This window comes from Lactuca saligna, chromosome 2, assembly GCF_052625555.1.
Source record: "Lactuca saligna cultivar CGN05327 chromosome 2, ASM5262555v1, whole genome shotgun sequence".
NCBI lineage: Eukaryota > Viridiplantae > Streptophyta > Magnoliopsida > Asterales > Asteraceae > Lactuca > Lactuca saligna.
Genome location: NC_136418.1, coordinates 163,900,583 through 163,925,157, shown reverse-complemented (window position 1 = coordinate 163,925,157; position 24,575 = coordinate 163,900,583). Strand labels below are relative to the sequence as shown.

Here is a 24,575-nt window from a genome sequence, read left to right as displayed (position 1 = left end):
AAAAACATACAAAAAAAATTAATCGAAACGTAGACAATCTCGTATTGGAATACATTCAAACATTGACCACCTTTAATTTATACTGATACATACATAATAAAAACAAATCATATCTTGAAAGTTAACGAACAAAAGTTATTAAAGAAAATCAAACTATATATACTATATGAGATAAACACAAAAGTTTATAAAATGCAAGTGACAATAATGATTAGAGTTCAAAGTTAAAAGAGTGAAAATAACATTTTAAAATAGAAGGGTATAAAATGTATTTACAAATTAGAAAAAGTTGAGGGATGAAATTAACATTTACAAAATAAAGGGTTGTAAGTGATGTATTATATAAAATGGAAGTACTAAATATGTAATTTATGCATTGCTATACTTGTACATTGTGGATGAAGACTCACAAAAACAGTAACCTTCCCTCACAAAAACAAAAACAGTGATGGAGCCAGATGGAGCGTTGGGAGTACTACAACACCCAAAAAAAAAATGTTTTATGTATATAAAAAAATTTATTTGTAAACATGTTCTATGTTATTGTACTCCCAACTAAAAGATTATATCATATTTTTTAATGCCTCGAATATGATAACTACATAGAATATTTATTGATAATTTTTGTACCCTACATAAAAATTTCTAGCTCCGCCACTGCACAAAAACGAAGGTTACCTGTTGGATATATTTATAATTAATAATTTGTATGTATCATAGTCATACCATTATTAAAATATAATCTTGATACATATAAATTGTACACCATCACACCTTTATTAATTAGAAACAATTAGCCCCACATGTTGTGCCATTGTGGCATGTTTATCAATCATATACAACATTTTTGGAATGGTCTGTTTGGTCTATTACACAAGGTCTATTTCTGTAGGGCACTCACAGGGATCATGTGGGTAAATTCCGCTATTAAGCATAGACAATTTCTTTAGTTTTGTGAAATACAAGGACCATTTTTTTTATTTCACTATTAGGCAGGGATCATTTTTGTAAGTTCCTTATTAGGCAGGCCATTTTTGTACCTTTGTGAAACATATGGATCATTTTTGTAAGCTCCTTATTAGACAGGCCATTTTTGTTTAATTTATAAAAACATGGACATAATGCTTCAACTAAATCGGGGAGCATTTCTATAATTTTGTGAAACACATGGACCATTCTGTAATCTTGTGAAACATAGAGACACATTCTATAAATTCACTATTAAGCAGGGACCATTTATGTACCTTTATGAAACATATAGACCATTTCTGTAAATTTTCCTATTAAACAGGGACCAATCATGTAATTGCATGAAACACAAAATTATAAGGACATTTCTGAAAATAGTGTACCATTTTTTTTAATTTTTGCCTTTTGTCTATATTTGATAAATGACCGAGTTACAAAGCCTTAAATAGGACTGTTTCTTTAAAATTTGTTTCCAAGCAACAACTCAGTCTCCCAAAATGATAAAATTTGGTTTTGGGTTTTTCGATTTGGTCTGGTTTAGAACCGATTTCATTCCTTATTTGTAATTAATATCATCATCTGTTTTTGTGTCAGCTAAGTTTCTTAATTTTTCTTTATTTTAATCCGAACACGAGCTCTTGACAACAAAAGCGACAGTAGTTAGTAAAGGCATCTTGGCTCTTGGTATCTACAAAGATCAGCAAGTAGATATGGACAAACTACACGAGACTATCTGACTAGGATTTCAGTCGAGACAACCTAAAGTTTGTTTAGTTAGTCACCTTAATTTGACTAAAATTTGATCAAACAAATTAGAGTTTAATTATGATTGCTAAATCCTTTTTATTAATAGGGATGTGAAAAGACAGAAAGCCAACCTAAAACCGTAAATAACTAAAACAGGATGAAATTTAAAGCAAATAAAAAACCCAACCAAAGAAAACACGTGTAATTGACAAAAACCGATCTGTTTAAACCCAAAATACCCACGCGAGCAACAACTCGCTGATGTTTCCTTTGAATTTTAATTTATTACATTTACTACATCGGTAAAAAAGATTACAACAGACTTATTCCAACGTTCCTTATTCAACAGTTATCACACAACAAAAAGGAAGCATTTACATCCAATTTTTTTTAAAAAATAACACTTATAATTAAACTTAAAACCCAAAACTCAAATAAGCTGTTAGCATGCTTACCAAAGGAACAGATATGTTATCATCCAGACCTCCTTTTGTCGGGAGGGACTCAACCAATGTTGCCACAATCGCAACCATTGCAACTCGTTCCATTGTCTTTAACCAATCGAGCTCAAAGTACCCCAACTTTGAAAAGTAGTATAACATCCTATATACAAGGGTAAATTAGTCAATTACCCTGATCTAACCCATAAAACATCGCAATAAAAAAGGGGTGTCACGTACCCAACCGAGACTAAAAAACCGACCAGAAACATAGAGATACTACCCGCCCAACTCTTTTGTTTGTTGTAAGGAATTTTATGCAACCCAAATCTTCTCCCCATGATATCTGCAATACCTACAGGACATGACATGATATGACTAAATAAACTTTTCAGGCTATAAAAGTCATGTCAAACACAGTACAATCTGATTTGTGTTATCATGTAAAGAAGTGAACACACTGAGGGCGAGAGAAGATACCATCGCCACCACACATCATGGATAGTGAAACCACACCGATTGGTGAGTCACGCCAGAAGAGAAGAGAAGATAGAATCAACATCAAAACATAATATAGTGGTCCCCTAAGCAATTCCCTGCCATCAAATCGTTTTAAATTTTGGGCCAAATTTATGAAAAAAAAAAACATTAATTGAGGACAATGAGATCTTACTCCGGTTTTCCTTCACGGGTGACTGATTTTATGAGGTCTTCATTGGGGACGAGTGAAAGACCATGAACAAGAAGCCTAGTGCAGTTCAATAACGGCGCTATAACCGCAAAATACCGAGCATCTGTAGAAGTACTAATCTAGGATTTAATGTCAATTGGTTGAACTCCATTTTTTAGAAAAAAAAAAATTTGGGGAAATTTAAAAAATACCTGAAGATTGGCCAGCAACCCATGTAAAGCAATCCAGATAATATATGAACCAGCTTTCTGCTTAGGTTCTGAAAGGAATATACAAGAGATTGGAGTTTCTTTTTCATAAAACATTCTTTTATTTTTTATTTATCAATTAATTTCGTTCATGTGTCTACTTAAGCATAACAAACAACATTTTGAATAACTCACTATACTCCTTCAAGGCTTCAAACCAACCAACAAAACATAATAATAATAATGGAATGTAACGACCCATTCTATTACGTTAACAACCCATTCTATTACGTTGTTCATTCCATTCCTTTGTGGGTTCAATTTAATCATACCAAACAAATCAAGTTAATTAAGTTAATTTAATCTTTTTTATATTACAAGGTCCCTGCCTATCTAACCCTAGCCCCATCCCCACATATACTTTGTAGGGAACCATATGACACCTACCAAAAGTTATGGTTTTAAAAGCTATACGTTGCTGTTGTTAACCACACATAAGAATAACTAAGGTTGTCAATAGACTTAAAAACTTGCTAACCACAATTGACTTTAAAAGATTTGTACTTAATACTCCCAAGGTTCCAAAACATTGATCTTTCAATGCATGTACTTATTACAATTAATTCCATTTTTACCCTTGTATCAGCTTAAATTTTTACTTAAAATCATGATTGAAAAGTTATTGGTAACACAGTGTGAGAAACTTTTATTTCACTATTAGTGTGGGACAAATCGTTATATCAGTGACGAATTGTTATAACATTAGTGGTAGTTGAAGTGAAATGAAAAGACCCAAATAATTGTCAATGAGCAAAAAGTAAGGTGCCACTAAAACAGGCTCTGAAAAGGTGAAAGTAGTGTCCAGAGTACGATTTACATAAACAGTAATACCAAAATCGGTGGATATATTTCATAATTTATATTAGAATGTCATTCATTTTACTAATTGAACCAATAATTTGAATTATGTTCAAGATTGATTATAAAACTTGAAGCTAATAATATAGAAGATTGAATTAAATTTGGTGAATAAACAAGGGGAAAAGAGGTAAATTACAGAACCCAAGAAACCGGGCGCGATATAATCCATGTGAAGATCTACAGTTGCAGGAGACAGTGTCTGTCTGGATTCCGGTGACCTACGGAGGATACAATCGTACAAGACTAGAAGGTATTCTGTGTATGTGTGTTTATATATAGACACATTTATATCAATATCATGCATGTGGAGAGTGAGAGAAACCTGTTCGATGATTTGGCGCTGTGTGAGATAATCAAAACCAGCGACAAGTCCATACGCGCCGCCAACGACAATAATGGTTGCTCCGGCGTCCTGAAGAAATGGACCTGGTACATCGAGGGTAAAAGCACGCGGTGGAAGAAGAAGAAGAAGACGTCGTTGCTTTTGAACAAAAGTAGAAGCATTCCGAGTTCCGTGCATATTGAGATAAGGTGTAGTAGGGTAGAAAGCGTGTCTTGGAGGGCAGAAGTGAGGACGTAGCAGGGAGAGTTTGAGATTAGCAGCAGCGGTGGTGGTGGCGGCGGCGACGGCGGCCATCCGGATAATGTCTGTTTTCTGACTCCACAAGTCACAATTTAGGAGGAGGATTGAGGGGTATTGGGGGGTGTGGGACCAACTACAGAGCGGTTCTGGGTCATACGTTTCTGCGTTTTTATGGCATCCGATTCATTAACTTCGTCAGTACCATGTAACAATCAGTTTTTCCTCGCACGGCCTTTCTTCCTTGAGGATTTTTCCTCCAAAATATTTCAAATTCATAAGAAAAATATATGAATAAAATTAAGAAATTTTAAACTTTTTCATTTAAATATGAAAAAACATCATAAATGGTCCTGCAGTTATCCAAAATCTGAAGTTTATTCTCCGTGGTTTAAAAACCTCATAGATGGTCCCTATATTTTCAAAACTTTTGATGTTTGGTCATTTTTCCTAACTCCGTTAACTTTCTACTGTTAAATAAAGGGTATTTCCGTCATTTAATTATCCAGTGACCTTTTATGAGGTTTTATTTTATTTTATTTTTTTAAAAAGAAAAAATAATTAAATTTAATATATATATATATATATATATATATATATATCTAACAATATCCTCTCTCTCTCTAACAATATCCTTGTAACAACCCACATTTAAATGAAATTGAAACTAATCGAAACAATCAAATCAAATCGATGAACTGAGCTAACCAAAAACACATAACCAGCTAGCATTTAACTCACAGTAACATAACCACATTGGAACGAGAGAATACCAAAAACAATAAAGCGAAAGTGTAAAATTGATCTGAACAAAAATCAAATTCTAAGCAGGCTTATTGTGAGTGAGTAACTGATGGAGGTCAACGGCACAAAGGAGCAGAAGATCGTCTCTTGCCTGCAGTTGTCGCCGGAGTAAAAAGTCAACGAGATGGTGCAACTGTGAGCAGTGACAGATAAAGTAGGGAGCAAATGAGACTGTAAGAGATCAAAATCGAAGGTATGGCTACAACTTCGTATTTGACTGAGAGGGATAGAGAGTGATCGGAGATGATGGAGGAAACATGTGTGTATTTTAGGCTCGATTAAAATTTTGAAATGTTGAATGAGAATCATGCCTGATACCCTTTCAATGTGAATGAGATTTCGATTCCGATGACCACTTTTAGAAATCCTTGAAGAACAACAATCAAATGGGAGCTAGTACCTCCGATAAACCAAAACGGTTTATTCCTCCACCATTTTTCTAACTCAATCCATAAACCTAGAAATGATATGAAAATACACATGCGAAATCAATTTTTCAGAAATCGATTGTTCTTGAAAACCCATTACCCACAAGCTTTTTTAGATTCAGAAATTGATTTCAATTCTAGAAACAAACCCAGAAATTTGATTGTTCTTAAAGAGAAAACTCGGAAAATAGATTGTGCATCAGATTAAGTAAGGAGATACGGGGGATTAGGGTGGAGAAGATGGAGGTGGTTAGCGATTGATGGTGGTGGCGGTAAATCGTCTTTTCAAATTGGAGATGTTCTTGAGATTGTGTGTATGTGTTTTTGAAAATGTTAAGTGTGTGTTTTGAAAGGAGTTAGAAAGATGATGATCTGAGTGGTAGGAGAGAGAGAGAGAGAGAGAGAGAGAGAGAGAGAGAGAGAGAAAGAAAACTTTTATATATTTAATTATGTTTAATTTTTTTTTAAATACAAGAAAACATCATAAATGGTCCATGTGGTGGTGAAATGACGAAAATACCCTTCAGTTAACGGACAAACTTAACAGAGTTAGCAAAAAGGACCAAACATCAAAAGTTTTGAAAACACAGGGATCATCTATGAGATTTTTAAACCACGAGGACTAAACTTCTGATTTTGGATAACCACGGGGACCATTTATGATGTTTTTTCTGTAAATATTATCCCGACCTATAAATGTACATACTAAATAGTGATAAATCACAAAAATATCAGATGATTTTTCAAAATTATAAAAAATACCAGGGTTTTTTTTTCCTTTACAAATTTATCAATGGAATCCAAGATTGGTTACTTTCTCTTTTGATCCGACCCCTTAGTTTTTGTGGTCTCTTATATATATGACCTTAGTTTTTGTGGTCTCATATATTTATGAAAAATTTGAAATGTGGTACCCAGTGCATACCATATCTGACATTTGGATGCTTTTAGATCGGACTGCAGATTTATAGGGTATTCTCGTGTAATAGGGGGTGAACGTTTAGACCTTCGGATCATATCAGAATGGGTTGGGAACCGTATGTGGACCGACATCGAATTACAAGAACATGACTGGTTATCAGTTCTCCTTTGATAGTGCAAATTCGGTATGGTTTTTTAAATGTTTTGAAAACCGGACCGGAGATCGAACCGGTCGTCTTATCGGTTCGATGGTTCAGGTGGTCCAATCGGTCGGACCGGTCTAAAAAACCGGATGATGTCATAATTATATTTAATTATATTAAAAATACAAAAAATGAAAAACATATATATTTTTTTAAATTTCCGGTTTTACCGGTTCAACCGTACCGGTTCGACAAGTATTTGCCGGTACGTTTTCACCGGTTCACATGAATACCGGTTTTTTGTCATTTAAGAACCGGATCCGGAGACCGGTTCCCAGTAGAACCGGTCGGTCTGGTCCGATTTTCAAAACATGGGGTTTTTTACCAGTTAAGTTTGGCTAGTTTCTGGTATTGGAGCCAAAATTTAAATTTATAAATACATTATAATCAATAAAAATTTAAAAAGATACATATTTTATTCATTTGAAGTCAGATTGACATGAGAATATTTCAACATGTAGTTTAAAGTTTGTATTTGAGTTTATGCTGGAATTTCATTATTTTTGGTTAAATATTCAGTGAGTTACAGTCCTCAAAAGTTTTCATATTAAAGTTAAACTTGAAGTTAATATATACATATCTCATTCAGATTGACTTGATATTTTTTTATTGGTTTGATTATTTGGTTATTTAATTATTTATATTTTTAAATTTGATTTTTAATTTACTAAAAGGTTGAAAGTTTTAGCCCCATGTTACAATTTTCTTCGCACCACAAAATTCAACAAACAGAAACGGAGGATGACACTTGATTTTTAGGGATTTTGATTTTCTCCAGAGGTATAGCGTGTGTGTATATAATTTTTAGAATGATTGACATACACACACTCTAAAATGTGTGTGTGTGCGCGCACGCCATAGAAGCTTCATTGACCGGGTTGTTTGTGTAAATGACTCAGTTGTAAGGTCATGGTGAAATTTAAGGTCTATAATGACTTCTTAGCTTCTAGATCAAGTTTTAAGGAGAAGGGAAAAAAAAGATGGAGTTCAGGTATGGTTAGTGGTATCGTGGGACCATCTTTATATAATATTAATAATTTAAAAACAAATTAAATGTTAAATAAAAAAAACCTACAAGGATAAAATAGTATTTTTTAGATAAAACCATAAGGATCAACCATGCAACATATTAAAACCATATGGACAATCTTTATCAAGGACAAAAGTTCGGGGCCAAATCTATAACTTTTTGTAAACCAAAGGAACCATTATGTAATTTTGTTTACATTATATATTTTTGTTTTTTAATATTTCTATAATTATTGATTAATAATTAATTATATTTTTGTTACATTATGAAACATATTTATAAATGAAATGTCAGTACAGTCGATATTTTATGTAAAAGCAATAAAATATAGTTTTTGGTGAGGAGTTGTCACACACAATCACATGATTTAACTAGAGTGAGTAGGTTATGTACAAATATACTTAATAGTATTCATATCGCATAGAAATAGGTTAGAGCAGATAAATTGTAATTTAAATATCATTAAAATATTATAGGGACATGTATTCGTAGGTAAAGTTTCAACTGGATGTCAACTCGAAAACCAATACCAATCTTTGCAATGTCATTACGTTTGAAATAGTCTGATCATAGACTTCGTTTCCTCATTCACTAAATCAGTAAATCTCCTATGATCAAAACATAAAAAATAAATACATGTTCTATCGTTATTACATCTCCTCATATTTTAACCTAAGTCTCAACCAAAAGGTAAAACTTATCTTAACCCCTACACTAAATATAATTTTACATTCTATCTATTTTCGGCTTAGGTACCAAAAAAAAAAAAAAAAAAAAAAAACGGTTGTATCTAGCACTCTGTATCAATTCAATGTTTTCCGTCATGATAAAATTGAGGGGTTTTTTTTAAAGGAAAAGGACAAGGAAGAAATAAGTGCAGAGGGGCCTCAGCCCTCATGAAGTGGAGAGGAGTGAAGATAAATGAGACATGTGTTGTGTGTGAGAGAGAGATGGTGGGGTTGGGTGAAATTGGACTCTTCTTAAAGTTTGAATATTTAAAAAACTAAAACAAATAAATTAAAAGGATATTTCATCATTTTAAGTTTGATAGTGAACAAATCTAAAAAAAGATATCCATTTTGTCGACGCAAGCTGAAGTTCTTTGGACCGAATCCAAAAATAATAATAATAATAAAATAGAGCCCAACTTTGTAGGTTTCTCAACTGTAAATAATAATTAAAATAAAAAGAAAAGTAAAAAAAAAAATTAAAGGCAATTTAGTCAATTTTGTTACGTTAGGAAGTAAAACCAAAATAAAATCTACCCAATAGTCAGAGTTAAAATTGAAAAAGAAAATGAACTTTTATACAAACAAAACTGATTTATAATACTATATCATTCCATTTTTTTGAATGACAAAAACAAATTCTCCTTGATGGAATAAAAACAGTCTAGTAGAATCGAAATATTAAGGAAATGACATTGCGTGAGAAACTCTTCATTTTATATTTTCGCACATGATTTTTTTTTTCAAATGGAATAGATTGGCAAATCTTTGGGCCAAGCTGGATTTGAACCATTGTCAACGAATTCACAGTCCCAACTCGCAAAACATTGGAGCCTTATAAGGTGTAAATGTAATAATTTGAAATTTTTTTATAGTTTTTATCTATAAGTGTTCGATAAAAATAGTTGTACGTTTTTAAATGTATAAATAAAGTTACATAATATCAAAAGTTAAAAGCTTCTAAAAGCTACCAATTACAAATTGTTGGTTTTAAATAAAAGCTAAAAGCTTGGACTGTCGAACAGAGTTTTTTCTATAATTCGAGTTTTTCTTTTGTTCTTATAAGCTAAAAGCTCGATACCCAACACACAAACAACAAACTCAAACACCGTCTAATCATTAGTGGAATAGTTATCATTAGGTTTAGATATACATGAGCCGGTTGTTTAAATCAACTGGATGGTAAAAGGATCCGAAACAAATTTAGAGGAAAAAAGAATTAACATTACAAACAAAACAGAACATAAATAATTGTAGGGTGTCATCTCTATTACAAATTGCAAGTAAGAAGAACCAAAAACATATGGTTGAAAATTAGCACTCCGTGATCTCTACAAATGATTTATGAGAGAGAGCAAGTGATGTATGTTTACATGTCCACGGGGCCCCACATGTTTTTATCATCAGATTGATGGTCTCCTACGTAGGAACTAAGTTTAGGTCTTGTAGGTTGGTCTTTCGCCATTGGTAAATTCCAAAATAAATCAGAATTCTCAAAGAATATGTAGAACAACACCGCAGATGCCAAAAAAAGTCCTATAAGCAACATATATAGTTGCCATTCTGTACCACAAATCAAAGATTAATGTTAGTTATACCCAATTCATTACAGGTGTGTGTGTGTGAGAGAGAGAGAGAGAGAGACCTTTCCAATCTGCAGGAACGTTTAACTTGGTAACCATAGCTCCCCATTCATTAGAGGTGGAAAGAACAACCCTGCAGAAGGAATTCAATTCCATTCTTAGTACTTTTTATATTAAAAGACAAAAATACCCTCGTTGTGTTGTATTAACATTAACGTAAATTAAAATATAAATTTTTTTAAGTATAAGCGAAAATTTAAAAGTTATTCAGTTTTGTTTTATTGAATTTCATTCCATTAAACACTTGAGAGATTCCAATTTCCCCTTATTCCAATTCCAATGGTGGATTCCATTCCTTGAAAAATATTATGCAAATGAAAGAGCACATACCTTTCACTGGGACAGAAATCCAGGGAGGAGACGGGATATCCCAAGTGAAGCCTCTTACTCCAGTGACAAACTTCCATCTTCTTCACTGATACTACACATACATCACCATCTTTACTTCCCCTGTAATGTAACATTATTGGACTTAACTAATCTAAACCTTCAGATATTTAAACTGCTTACAAAAATATATCCCTATTTTAACACCAGAGTTTTCGTAATCATCTTTGATTCATTCATTATTGAAAAAAATATTAAAAAAAGCTCAACACTTACTGGGCTAAATACTTGCCATCCAAGCTGATGGACATTACACAAGCAGGCTTTCTTAGAAGCCTTTTAAACCCAATTTTTTCCCATGTAGAAATATCCCAGACAACTGTGATCGATTTATTTCCTGCATGTATATTGTATAATATAACATCCATATTAGCAAAAAATAAATCGGATCAAAATATTACAAAGGAATTAAAAAAAAAAAAATACCTCTTTGGACAGTGCAAAACAAAAACGGTTTTGTTCCATCCTTAGAAAATCGACATAATTCAATTTTCTCATCCTGCAATGAATAAATAAAAACACATAATTATGACAAAGAAACTAACAGTACCACATTTTTGTAATATTTAATTAGATCTTACTGAAGTTCGAGTCAAAGAGTTGACTGGAACACCATCATTCGCATTCCAAATCCGAGCGGACCCATCAGTGGAAGTTGAAGCTAAGAACTCTGAGTCTAGGCTGAGAGTACAACAATCAAAATTTGTACAAAAAAATTATAGTATATTAAATTTTAGTTTTACACTTCTTTTACATATATAATTATTAAATTATGATGATGAAAGTTAAAAAAAACTACACACCTGAAATCCATATCGTTGAATCCCTGGTGAGCTTTTGGTTGATCTACTATCACACGCATGCTTGGCCACTCGTATATTCTCAGGTGCCCATCCTTCAATTAATTGGCCAATATAATATATATATTTATATAAGCCTGTTGTGCAGTTTACACAAGACCAAATTTATAAATTATAACATAAAAAAGTTTTTATTATTCTTACCACACCTCCAGCAGCAAATCTAGATCCATCCGTACTAAATGCTAGGCACTTCTGTGGGCCCACGTTTTGGAGGGGTTTTAGGTCTTTGGCCAACAACTTAAAATTTTTCTCTTGACCATGCAATTCAAACACCCTGCACATAATGACATAATATAAAAGGTCATCCTCTATATAGATTGTAGAGATAGAGCAATCAATATAAGTTATACATGCATCTCTAAAGTCAACTCCCCTTCACGAATCCCAAAAGGCATTTCTTATCTGATAAATGTATCTAAAGTGGTAGATCGTTGGTTCGTAAGTAGTAGCTGTTTTTCAACAATTTGTTGTAAGAGGATGTTTTGTAAGTAACTTAGGTAATGATAAGTTTATTACAATCACTACTCAAAGATCCACAACAACCCTAACAACGAATTGTAGAGAAATTTTGAATATACATAGAAAACTTCAAAACTGGAGAGAAAGAAAGGACAAAACCAAATATACCCGTATGGGAATTTAAATTGTGATCTAATACAAGTTAGGTGGTGCAAAAATACACACTTGTATATAATACAATACAAGTTCCTCATAGATTATGCTGTATTGAATTTCATAACCCAGGCATAGGCATAGGGGACAAATATCGACAAGGAAAATGATCTTACACAGAGCCGTGAACAATCAGGATTCTTGAGTACCATATTCTATTTTCCTACCAAATTTGACTAAACACAATTCTCTATCATATCATAAAATAAAATTACAGTTACATTGCATTCAATTGTTTTCTTTTTCTTGAATGGGAACTATAATAAATTCTTACTAGAGAAAGACTTTGCGCATTTTTGAGTTTGAGTGAATCTACCTGCAGTCGCCCTTGGTAGTAGAGCAGATAATATCATCACCGCTTGGATGCACCGCTAGGCTTATTGGATCACATCCGTCTTCAAACTCGAATGTGGCCTGTTATTCCAAACAAAAACAAGAAAACGCACTAAATCAAACGAGTCAACCTATACGAGTGTCTGCTGTAAATTCATACAGAGAGAGAGAGAGAGAGGGGAAGAGACCGAAGGAGATGACGAGAGAGATGTGGTGAGACGGTCGAAAGTGAAAATTTGAAAAGAGGCAGGGAAATTTCCGTGCTTCGACTTCCCTAAGGCAACTAGATGCGCTTCCTCCGGCCGCCTTATCCATGACGCACAAGTCACCGTTCCTTGCTCCGCTGCGACGCCGCCTTCCATTTTTTTGCAGAATGATGGAGGGTTTTGGGGGAAGTTCAACGAGTTTTAATTACTTTTTTTTTTGTTCGTTGTACTTAAGTAGTAGATGAGAATGAAAGGTCAACTGTATAAACCAGATCATGAACGCGGGTCAACTGTGAGGGTATCGGATCGAACCGAATATCCGGTCCGAATTATACCGCGAGGCGACATTGTGAATGCGTGGGCCGGCGCTTTATCGTTGATAACTACGCAGAAGCGTGGGACCCTCCAATTTCTTATCTTTATAATACGCTTAAAATATCGTTATATACTATTTTTGTGAATGGTCTAGATTAAATTGTTTCTTTTTTTTTTCCTAATATCACCTCATTTTTACATATACTTTAACGGTGTTTGGGATAATTTTTCTAAGATAAATCTTAGGTTATTATGGTTTGTCAAAAGATCAATTTCGTCATGTAAGGTTTATACATGTTTAAAACTTTTCTTAAATGATCTTCATATCTAACACTATCTATTTTAATTTGTTAAGTCATAACATATACAATACATGTGAGGGCAAAATCATTATTTATAGACAATAGGAACCAATATTCTTCCCCAAACCAATTATTGGACAGTGTTCAATCGAGAATATTTCTTATTTCGAAAAAAAATGAGAACAAATTTAGACCACATAATTTTTAAAAAAATTAAAACTATAAAATAATATTCATATAAATCAAAAACATATAAAAACAATTAAAAGACTCAATAAACAAAAACATCACCCACAACCAATCACCTACTTCTACCACCCACCACCATCCACCCAACACCACCCACCACCCACTATCACTACAAATCACTCATCACAAGAAGTTATAATCCACTAACACCCCCTACCACCATAATCTGCCACCACTACCCTCACCAACCACCGTCACCACCACCACTCACCCGCCTCCACCACTGCCCACCATCACCACCACCACCCGACTCCACCACCCACTACCCAACACCACCTACAACCCACCACTCACTAACCATCATTCACTCACTGCAACTATCACCTACCACAACAACCTACAGCCTACAACCCACTACCGTCACCACCACCACTCACCCGCCTCCACCACCACCCACCATCACCACCACCACCCGCATCCACCACCCACTACCCAACACCACCTACAACCCACCACCCACTAACTATCATTCACTCACCGCAACTACCACCTACCACAACAACCTACAGCCTACAACCCACTACCATTACCACCACCCATCATGATCACCATTATCGGCCACCACCACAACCCCCACTACCACACATCATCACCATGATCACTACCACTTGCCACCTACCACCACTCACCCATAACCACCACCTGCATCCACCACCACTACCACTAATCACAACCACCCATCATCATCACTCACTACCACAACTACCTACCCACCACCAACATCATCACCACCTACCACCATCATCACCCACAACCTACCACTATCATCCACATCCAACAACATTACCACATACAACAAACACCTATTACCACCACCCTACATCACCCACCCATCAACATCACCACCATCGGTCACCCCCACCACCACTCACCACTCATAACCACCATAAACCAACTATCACCCACGACCACGACCACCTACCATATAAACACACGAGAATAACTAAAATAATTCTTATCCACATAAATCATATACGATTAAACACATAAAATCGCATGTGATTATATGTATTTAATCACATATGATTTATATGGAGAATTTTGTTTTTGTCTACATTAATCATATGTGATTAAATGCATATAATAATATGTGGTTAAATAAGGAAAACAATTATTGAATTGAGGAAGTAGAAATGAAAATTGTCCATATAAATCGTATGTGATTTGATACATGCAATCAGATGTGATTAAATATATGAGAACAACTATTAAATCGAGAAAACAAAAATGAATTTTTTTCACATAAATCTTATGTGATTAGATACATATAATTACATGTGATTATATTTATTTAATCACATATGCTTTATCTGGACAATATCTATTTTCGTGTTTTCAATTCAATACTTGGTATTGTGTATTTAATCATATATGACCATTTATATTTAATTATATATGATTAATGTGGACAAATATTTTTTTTTTTTACATCTTGATTTAATAGTTATTCTCGTGTATATAATCACATGTGACTATATGTGTTTAATCGCATGTGATTTATATGGACATGATTTGTTTTTGTCCATATAAATCATATGTGATTATATAAATCATGTGTGCTTAGATACATATAACTACATGTAATCAAATATATGAAAACAACTATTTAACAGATAAGACAAAAATGAAGTTTGTACACACATAATCATATGTGATTAAATACATGAGAACAAATAGTTAATCGAAAACGCAAAACGAATATTGTTCATATAAATCATATGTGATTATATACATAAATCTAATCATATGTGATTAAAAAATGAGAACAACTACTGAATCGAGAATGCGAAAATGAATATTATCCTACATACATCATATGTGATTATATATATATATATATATATATATATATATATATATATATATATATATATATATATATATGATCATATGTGATTGCATGTATTTAATCACATATGATTTATCTCGACAATATTCATTTTGAAGTTTTCGACACAATAGTCGGTGTCATGTATTTAGTCAATGTGATTATATATATATATATATATATATATATATATATATATATATATATATGTGTGTGTGTGTGTGTGTGTGTGTGTGTAATGTCCCAAAAATATGACCCAAAATTTTCATTTGAAAATTAATAAAACAGTATTCCAAAACATTATCATACAACCATGAAAGACCAAAGTGTATCACTACATTATAAAATATCAAAGTAAATCTCAAAACACAGAATAAAGTGGTGTGTGTTCTACAATCATCCCGGGCTCTTCCCCCTTCGAACCAGAAGTACCTGAAACATAAACTGAAAATCTTAAGCATAATGCTTAGTGAGTTTTCCCAAAATACCACATATCATACATAATAAACACATATTGGGTCCCCCACCCTTCATCGGGCCCTGCCTAGCATCGAGCCCCACCCGACCTCGGACCCCGCTCGGTTTATAGATCTGTGAACCACTAAGCCCCGCCCGATACATATATAAGCATATAAACACATAATCATACTAACATATGTGATAATCACAGAGATAAAAACATACAATACAGTCATCGAGCCTCGCCTGACATCGAGCCCCGCACAATATATATACTAATGCATATACATGCAAGAGTCACGCAAACATCTAACATCCTACATAATAAACCATGGACTGACATCGGTGCCTTCGACCCGCTAAAAACAGTAAGGAAACTCCTCTCAGACTGCTGAATCTCACATATAAATCTCTGGTTGCAGGTCCGCTAAATTCCCCACGCTATCAACATAAAATAACATCCAATTAATAATTGGATCATGGTTCACACTAAGAGTCCAAACTAAGGTAAAAGACCTTTTTACCTTTTACCTAACCTGGCCCAAGGCCAAGGTCCAATCCATTTATCCAACAGGCCTAAATTTCAAAATAATCACCTATAACCTAAATATGGCCCACTCTTCCAAATTAGGCCCAAACCCCTTTGTGGGCCTTCTATAACGCCCGGTTCCTGGTAGGTATTTTAAATAAGAATGATTCATTTTAGCAAAGGGACTCGACGATTTGGAGGCCCTAAACTTATCGAGTAGGAATAGGATTTTTGGATGCGGGACTTGAAGTCTCAACGAGTTAGGGAGCCCCAACTTGTCGAGTAGGGCTGCCAGAGTTAAACCCTAATTTCCAGGGTTTGCACCTTATTTAAGCACATTAACCTCCAAAGGTTGGCCTCATTTGCTACCTCTATTACCCTAAACCCTAGCCACAAAACCTTAATCCACCTTGGAGTGTTGTTGAGCCATTGTTGTGTGTTCTTGATGATTTGGAGCTTGAGAAGGAAGGAGAAGATTGGGAATCCTTTAATTCTCATGTGTCAGGAAGACTTAGTCAAATCTAAGTGGGAGAGAATCGATCGGGTATTCAGTAGCAGAAACAGGGGTGAAACTAGGATAAGTTCTGTATCCTTGTTAGGAAGAAAGATGGCCCAAGCGAGTGTATGGATTGAGGATAGAGTAAGTTAGAAGTCGAGATACGCCAACGTTGAGATTGTGTTCTCGTGATGGTTGATAGGATACCCTAGGAAATTGGGTCAGGGATTTCGGTCATGACATAAGTTCAGCTTAAGATATTGGATTGTGTATATATGCTTAACTTTAGGTATGTTCAAATTATTAATCAGCGATAAGACCATGGTCAGCAGTGGAGTCGGTGTGGAAAGTGTTGTAAGACTGCAGGATAGTCGTAGCATTCACAAGGTTGTCAGATAGTGATAGAAGTGTTGTAAGTATGCGGGTGTAGCTGTAGCATTCACAAGGTTCTCAGGTAGTGTTGGAAGTGTTATAAGTCTGCGGGTGTAGCCGTAGCATTTACAAGGTTCTCAGATAGTGTTGGAAGTGTTGTAAGACTGCGGGTGTAGTCGTAGCATTCACAAGGTTTCAGATAGTGTTGGAAGTGTTGTAAGTCTACGGATGTAACTGTAGCTTTCACAAGGCTGCCAAATAGCGTTAGAGTGTTGTAAGCCTGTGAAGGTAGTCGTAGATTTCACTAGGTTGATAGATAATATGGGAGTGATGTTAGATCACAAGAAGAACAATAGTACCTATCAGTTTGGGTACATTAGTGAAGGCATGGAAATCCACAGATTGGGTTACAAAATTACCCAGATAGGTTAGAACTGGTTGAGCTAGCGATAAGACCGTGGAAACACCACGGTAGTCATGTGATCAAGGAAACAATGGACCACATAATGTTGATTGTGATATAATGCTATCTTCAGTCATGTAGCAATCACTTTTAGCCTTGGATTTGGTGACGTCAGGATTCGATGTATGGATTCGATCGGTTGGATCAGGAGGTGGTTAGGGCCATAGTGGTAAGATAACTGATAGCAATTACCGACAGATGATGATTTCGTTCAAAAGTTGTGTGGGGCGACTATATGGGGGCCTTTGGGTCAGTAACCAGGTAGGAACTTGGTATTTCAAACGAATTGAGACCAAGGAGGTCTCGGTGGGTTTGGAAAGCAACCAGAGGCAACATACTATTTCATGCAGTTCAGTGTTTCAGACGGTTCAATGTTACAGACAGTTCGGTACTTCGGGCAACTTCAGTGTCTCGAGTAGTAATGGTGTTATAGGATGTCATGTACGGACGAAGCGACCGATTGATTGGGAAGTGATGAGTCACTCATAGTGGGATTAAATAATCTCAGAGTAGTTGATTTGACCCTATTGCATAGCTCTCGTATGAGTCGAACCGTTGTAAGGATGAATCTTATAATCGAAGGATTATCTGAGCCTCCTGTCAAGATAAGTGTTCTTTGGTGACATATGGTCGGTGATTTTGTTTCTGTTGAGATGACAATGTAGCCAGGGAATTTGAAGCATTTTTGTGTGGTGCGAGAGTCTATGAGGATGAGATGATGGTAGTTCGGTGTGAAGGGTTTGACAGGGAGCCAGACCATTGAAACTCCAGTATTGAATTTCATATATATATATATATATATATATATATATATATATATATATATATATATATATATATATATATATATATGTGGTTGGTTTTGTTTTAGAGGTCGAGGAGTTGTTCTTCACTGAGTTTGAATAATTACTCTAAGGATGGTTTTAGTAGATCGGAATAGGCCGATTTATGATCAGAATTAGAAGGGTTATGATTGTTTACTAGCAGTTGAGGGAATTGAGGGAGAGTTATTTCGAGTTGTTTCAACACGGGTGAATGGACAAGAAGCCAGATTATGATAGGTTTCAGGTCTAATGAAGTAGAAGTAGCTCACAAAGGCGGAAGGTTCGGGTGATATATCAAGGATAGAAGTTTCGGTTACCTTGCGAAGGCCATTGATTGCACGGGGTGATGGTTATACCCTCAGGATGGCAGGTGTTAGTTACCGTAAGAATCGACAGTTGGTTCATGGAAAATCTAGGGAGCCGCGGGCTTACCGCATGAGTCGCTTTAGGATAGGTGATTGTGGTAGACTTTGAGAATGAAGTCCAAAATAAGTTGGGGATATTTGTAACGCCCGGTTCCTAGTATGTATTTTAAATAAGAATGATTCATTTTATCAAAGGGAATCGATGAGTTGGAGGCCCCAAACTCGTCGAGTATGAATGGGATTTTTGGACACGAGACTCGAAGTCTACTCAACAAGTTGGGGAGTCCCGACTCGTCGAGTAGGGCTGCTAGAGTGAAACCCTAATTTCCAGGGTTTGCACCCTATTTAAGCACCTTAACCTCCAAATGTTGGACTCGTTTACAACCTCTACCACCCTAAACCCTAGCCACGAAACTCTAATCCACCGTGGAGTGTTGTTGAGCCATTATTATGTGTTCTTGGTGATTTTGAGCTTGAGAAGGAAGGAGAAGCTTGAGGACTCAAAAGGAAGCCAGTAGATCCGGAAGTTGAGTTGTATTTCTCACTCATTTGAGGTATAAAGTTGATACCTTGGCTTTCCATTAATTAAATCTTCACTTAGGATTGTTTTTGTTACTCTTCGACCATATTGAAGTCATTTTCAAGATTGGGTGTATCTTGAGGTTTTGACTTCAGATCTAGACACCCATAAGCATACAAGGCTTAAAGTTGTCAGCTTTACCATGTGACACCCAAAAATTCAAACCAATTGAAATTTTTTAAAACATTTCAAACCATTAAAAATCATTACAACTTTGTTTTCAAATGTATAACATCAGAGTTTTTCCCAGAGACATAGATAAAGCATGAGGAGCTATACGATCATGTCTTCGCCTTGCCGCGATCCCCTGATGTACCTGAAACAATAAACTGAAACTGTAAGCCCGAGAGCTTAGTGAATTCCACCAAAATACCAACCTCATAAAACCATACTCATAACATAACAACAAATAAAAAACAACATGTGATGCGTGCCTAGGGCAGCACAGTAAAACCACATCTAGCCCAAGAGTCGAGCACGCCAACTAAGCTTAGCCCAGCAGGCTCAGTGCCCACTGGCGTCCCCGGGAGCGAAGCGCAGGCGAAAGGCTTGCGCCCGCCAAGAGGCGCTCCTGACTCCAGGAGAAAAGATACGGTCAGGAGACAAGCAGTAGGATCAGAGCATTATCGTTTGAGCCAATGAGAGCGCTCTAACGGTTGAAGGCGCATGACCCTCCAATCAGCGCCTCTGATCTTGTCTCCCCAAAAGAGATTTTGTTTGGTACGGCTTAGGCAGAAGCACTAGGTATAAAAAGATGTGCTCTCATACTTGCGAGGTAAGTTCTCTAAGCTTTCTGGAGAGAATACACACACAAACCCTAGAATACCCTCTAACTTGACCGTCAGAGCGTTCTTCCGGGAGCTCTTCCCGGAAAGCGGCTGACGGCCTCTTTTATTGTGATGTTGCAGTGTTAGTTAGATGATCGAGAGAAGATCACGAAAGAATCCAGAGCAAGGGCGCATCATTTTGCGCTATCTGTTTGTGAGACAAAGAACACAAACGAAAAGCACGAGAACAAACATCCATGGCGTCCAACGGCAGTGAGGGACGACCGATCAGTCCCATACGTCCCATGACGACGTTGGACAAAACACCACCGTCTACCACGGGCAACATGACCATTTTAGGCGAAGGAAGTTCTACAGCAATCACTGGAAGCGTTCCACAACCACCGCCTTCTCAGGAAGGAATGACTCTGGTAGGGTTGCCCCCATCTACACACTTTTAGATGCCACCATTCTTTGCACCACCGCTGCAGCAGGCACAACAAGCCCACCCAACAACGTTTCCATTGAGCCACGCTTTCAATATCACACCATCATTTGCAACGCCGTCGTCCTTCCAGATCACAGGTGGACAAAGTTTAACAACCTCGTTACTACCACCGGCACAAACCATGATAAGTCACTCACCACCTATCTACCCAATGGTCGGTGCATGGACTGGACCGACGATCCCCGTCAACGGCGGTCTACAACAGTCGGTGATGATCAACCCTATAACCCCTGCACACCCTTTCTCCGCCAGTTATCCTCTCCAGCTGCCATTCCAACCATACCCCTTTTACGGACCAAGTCCTGGCTATCTTACACCGCCATCACATGTCATGAACCCTCAGTATCATCAGGGAGCGTTGGCAGTTCCAGGACAAGAAGGTTTTCCCCGTAGTGTGACGTCTCTGTTTGTCAAAGAGTTGTTGGATTATGAAATACCAAACACAGCAAAGCTCCCGACGCTCAAAACATACAAAGGAACCACCGAACCGGATAGCCACATCGATACGTATGAGTGGACGATGACATCGTTGAAACTTAACGAGAAGTTCTGGTGCACGTACTTCCCAACGACCCTCGACGACAACGCTGGCACGTGGTTTAAGACGTTACAACCGGGCAGCATCTCAAAATTTGCTCAACTCAAGTACCTTTTCCTTACCAACTTCATGCAGTTGCGCAAGTACAAGGGAGATTCTCATTCAATCATAGGTTGTAAACAGAAAGACGGTGAAACGGTGCGAGAATATTTCGCACGGTTCACAAATGCTACACTGGACGTGCCAGGGCACGAAGAAGGGCTCATAGCCGGCGCGTTTACATGGGGACTCTTGCCAGGTCCTTTATCACAAAAACTCATGGGAAAGAAGTCCTTAACACGAGCTGAATTAAAGGAAATGGTAGAGCAGTATCTGCGGCAGGAAGACGGTGAGGCAGCCAAGCAGGCCTACTTGAATGTCATGGCGACCAAACACCACAACCCAGGTCACATGGATTTCTGGGGAGGAAATAGGCACTATGGCCAATCGAGAAGACCGCCGACACGCTTTCGGCCGTTTGCTAGGGACGACAGACGGGGTTGCCGCCCCGAAGTATACACGGTGTCCGAAAAACAGCACCCGACCAAATCACCCAAGAGTCGATACTGTGAGTATCACAAAAGTAAAACTCACGATACGGTCAACTGCTCGGTGTGAAAAATAGAGATGGAGGAGAAGCAACTCAAAGGAGATCTGGTGGAGATAGCGCGAAGCCTACGCACCAAGTTTGACGCTAAAAACGCCAAGAGCACACCTCGTGAGGGGATCCAACCCAAGGAGATATTCATGATACGAAGTAAGAGAAGCAGGGAAGAGCAATGGGGGAGCAGGAGACCGCCAAACTTTCAACATGTGCACTCACTTTCTCCATACAAGACCCTCGACCGGAGGGATGGAGGGGTGACAATCCGTTGGTGATACAAGCCTCCATCAGGGATGTAACTATACATAACGTCTATGTCGACACTGGGAGTTCGACAGACATCATATATGAGCACTACTTCTGGCTCCTCCCAGACCGCTGGAAGGATAATTTGCGACCCACGTCTGGGAGGCTAGTAGGGTTCACCGGCCATAGCCTATAGCCATTGGGCACAATCCACATTCCCCTGACCATTACTAGTCACGACAAGCAGCGGAAGAAGACCGCCTTGATAGATTTCGTGGTTATTCAACATTCAACGGAACACAACATCATTCTGGGAAGAACAACTCTTTTAAAGCTGGGGGCAGTACCGTCAACCATGCATGGGATCATGAAGTTTGATACCCCAACGGGCGCGGCTACGGTGTTGGCCACTCCACCTAAAGAATTGCAATGCTATACAGTTATGAAGCCGGCAGAAATAACCAAGGAGACCACGAGGCCCAAAAACGACCCCGTGAAAGGGAAGGAAGTGATCAACGAAAGATACCCTAACCAGCCAGTCAGCATTGGATGCGATCTCCCAAGCCACACAAGAAGAGCGCTGGTCGACTTGCTTAAACAATACAAGCATGTGTTTGCATGGAATCCTACGGATATGGTGGGAGTAGAAAGGAAGGTCATCGAGCATAAACTCGTAATTAAGCCAGGCGCAAAAGAGGTTAAACAAAAAAAGAGAATTTAGGGAAGAGACCGTAATAGGGCAATCAATGCAGAAGTAGCCAAACTGGCAGAAGCCGAGATAGTGCGAGAAGCAATATTTCCAACATGGATCGCGAACCCGATCATGGTCCGCAAGCAAGACGGGTCGTGGCGTATGTGCATAGACTTTTCGGACTTAAATAAGGCGTGCCCTAAAGATTGTTACCCTCTCCCGGAGATTGATCAGAAAGTGGAATCATTACAAGGATTTAAGCTAAAGTGCTTTTTGGACGCATACAAGGGGTACCACTAGATTTTAATGAACAAAGAAGATGAGGAGAAAACAACCTTCTACACGGACCACGGAACCTTTTGCTACACCAAGATGCCTTTCTGATGAAACACACACACACACACAACCACCCTTGTGGTGGCCGGTTGTGATAGATGGTGGCAGCCACCACCTCACGGTAGTGGTGGTGACCCTCTTGCGATTTCGGCCAAGACAACCACACACACACACGACACACACACTAACAATAGAACACACCCACACATCTTCTGCTTGTAAAAGGAACCCAACCACCCTCCTAGCGGCGATGATGACACAATAAAGCGGGCAACATCAATAACAACTTTGTCATCGGCGGCAGCCACCATGGGCGGCGGTCATGGTGGTTTATCTTCAAGTTTTTCTGCCCATCGAGCATCCATATCATAATCAGCAACTCAAAAAAACCCCATGCTTGCGATACACTGGTTGAAGCATACATACCCACACCTAACAGCAGTGGTGAGCGGCGACAATTGTGGCTGGAACGTAGCATCGTGAGACGGGCAACAACTTCACGACGGAATAAACGCATGGCGGCGACAACAGTGACGAAGCCATCAATAGCTAATCCGACTGGTCGTCCCACGACCACAGTGTCAGCGTTTGTGGTTTTTCTTTGGTTACAAATAACATCTGACAGCGGAGCTATAAGTAGAAGAAGATCAATTGGTGACACCGGTTGGCAAGGAAGCGGCAACCGGACATAACAACAATGAGAGTGGCGGCTGGAGGTTAAGGGTAGAGAGAAAGGTGATGGCTGGAGTTGTATTAGGGTTAGGGTTTAGATGCAATAGAGCAGTTATATACCCGCTCCATTAAACTACGATCCATATTTGACAAAATTGATCCCTCATTCTCAATTTCCTTTCATATTAAGTCCCAAAATTACCATTTGGCCCCTAAGTCCATAAAATCCTTTCAATATAAGTCCAACAGTTACAAAACAACCCCTCGTATACAAATCATTCTCAAATGAAGTCCATAATTTACCCTTCATACACAAGTTCTCATAAATCCTTCCAGAATGAGTCCAAAAGTTACCCATTACACCCTCCTTCTAAAATCCTTACAAAAAAGTCCCGGACTTACACTTTTAACCACCGGAAATCAAAAGTATATCATTTGTCACCCCGAAACCAACATCCCACTAGTTATTATTTGATTTTGGGAAATAATAATATAAAATAATAGTAAAATTACTTCTCGGGGTTCCGGGTTTATCATTTAATTATTCTACTTTGAACGGAATGTTACAACAAATATTTTTTATTACATAATTAAAGTGTTGTCTAACACTTTAATTATTATTTACAACATTATTCAAT

General features: G+C 37.3%; 2 protein-coding genes across 2 annotated transcripts; both read right to left on the bottom strand.

Annotated features, from left to right (window-relative positions):
* Window positions 1–1,921: 1,921 nt before the first annotated feature.
* VTE5 (phytol kinase 1 VTE5) lies at window positions 1,922–4,792 on the bottom strand. Its single transcript, XM_078981379.1, has 6 exons — window positions 4,279–4,792; window positions 3,039–3,106; window positions 2,830–2,961; window positions 2,637–2,752; window positions 2,397–2,511; window positions 1,922–2,319 (listed from the first exon to the last, which is right to left on the bottom strand). The coding sequence occupies exons 1-6, from the start codon at window positions 4,591–4,593 to the stop codon at window positions 2,133–2,135; spliced, it is 933 nt and encodes a 310-aa protein (XP_078837505.1). The 5' UTR covers window positions 4,594–4,792; the 3' UTR covers window positions 1,922–2,132.
* A 5,060-nt stretch (window positions 4,793–9,852) lies between these two features.
* PHF1 (phosphate transporter traffic facilitator1) lies at window positions 9,853–12,972 on the bottom strand. Its single transcript, XM_078981378.1, has 10 exons — window positions 12,737–12,972; window positions 12,532–12,629; window positions 11,685–11,817; window positions 11,484–11,575; window positions 11,262–11,361; window positions 11,107–11,179; window positions 10,897–11,017; window positions 10,624–10,743; window positions 10,296–10,366; window positions 9,853–10,213 (listed from the first exon to the last, which is right to left on the bottom strand). Exons 1-10 carry the CDS (start codon window positions 12,908–12,910, stop codon window positions 10,020–10,022), a joined length of 1,176 nt encoding a protein of 391 aa, XP_078837504.1. The 5' UTR covers window positions 12,911–12,972; the 3' UTR covers window positions 9,853–10,019.
* Window positions 12,973–24,575: the final 11,603 nt, after the last annotated feature.

Coding starts and splice junctions, on each gene's coding strand:
- PHF1 (XM_078981378.1), bottom strand. CDS start 12,910: ATGGAAGGCGGCGTCGCAGCGGAGCAAGGAACGGTGACTTGTGCGTCA. Junction 12,630..12,736: donor CTCTCTCGTCATCTCCTTCG/GTCTCTTCCCCT, acceptor TTGGAATAACAG/GCCACATTCGAGTTTGAAGA. Junction 10,214..10,295: donor CGTTCCTGCAGATTGGAAAG/GTCTCTCTCTCT, acceptor TTTGTGGTACAG/AATGGCAACTATATATGTTG.
- VTE5 (XM_078981379.1), bottom strand. CDS start 4,593: ATGGCCGCCGTCGCCGCCGCCACCACCACCGCTGCTGCTAATCTCAAA. Junction 3,107..4,278: donor AGCGCCAAATCATCGAACAG/GTTTCTCTCACT, acceptor TATTCCTTTCAG/AACCTAAGCAGAAAGCTGGT. Junction 2,962..3,038: donor GGTTGCTGGCCAATCTTCAG/GTATTTTTTAAA, acceptor ATCCTAGATTAG/TACTTCTACAGATGCTCGGT.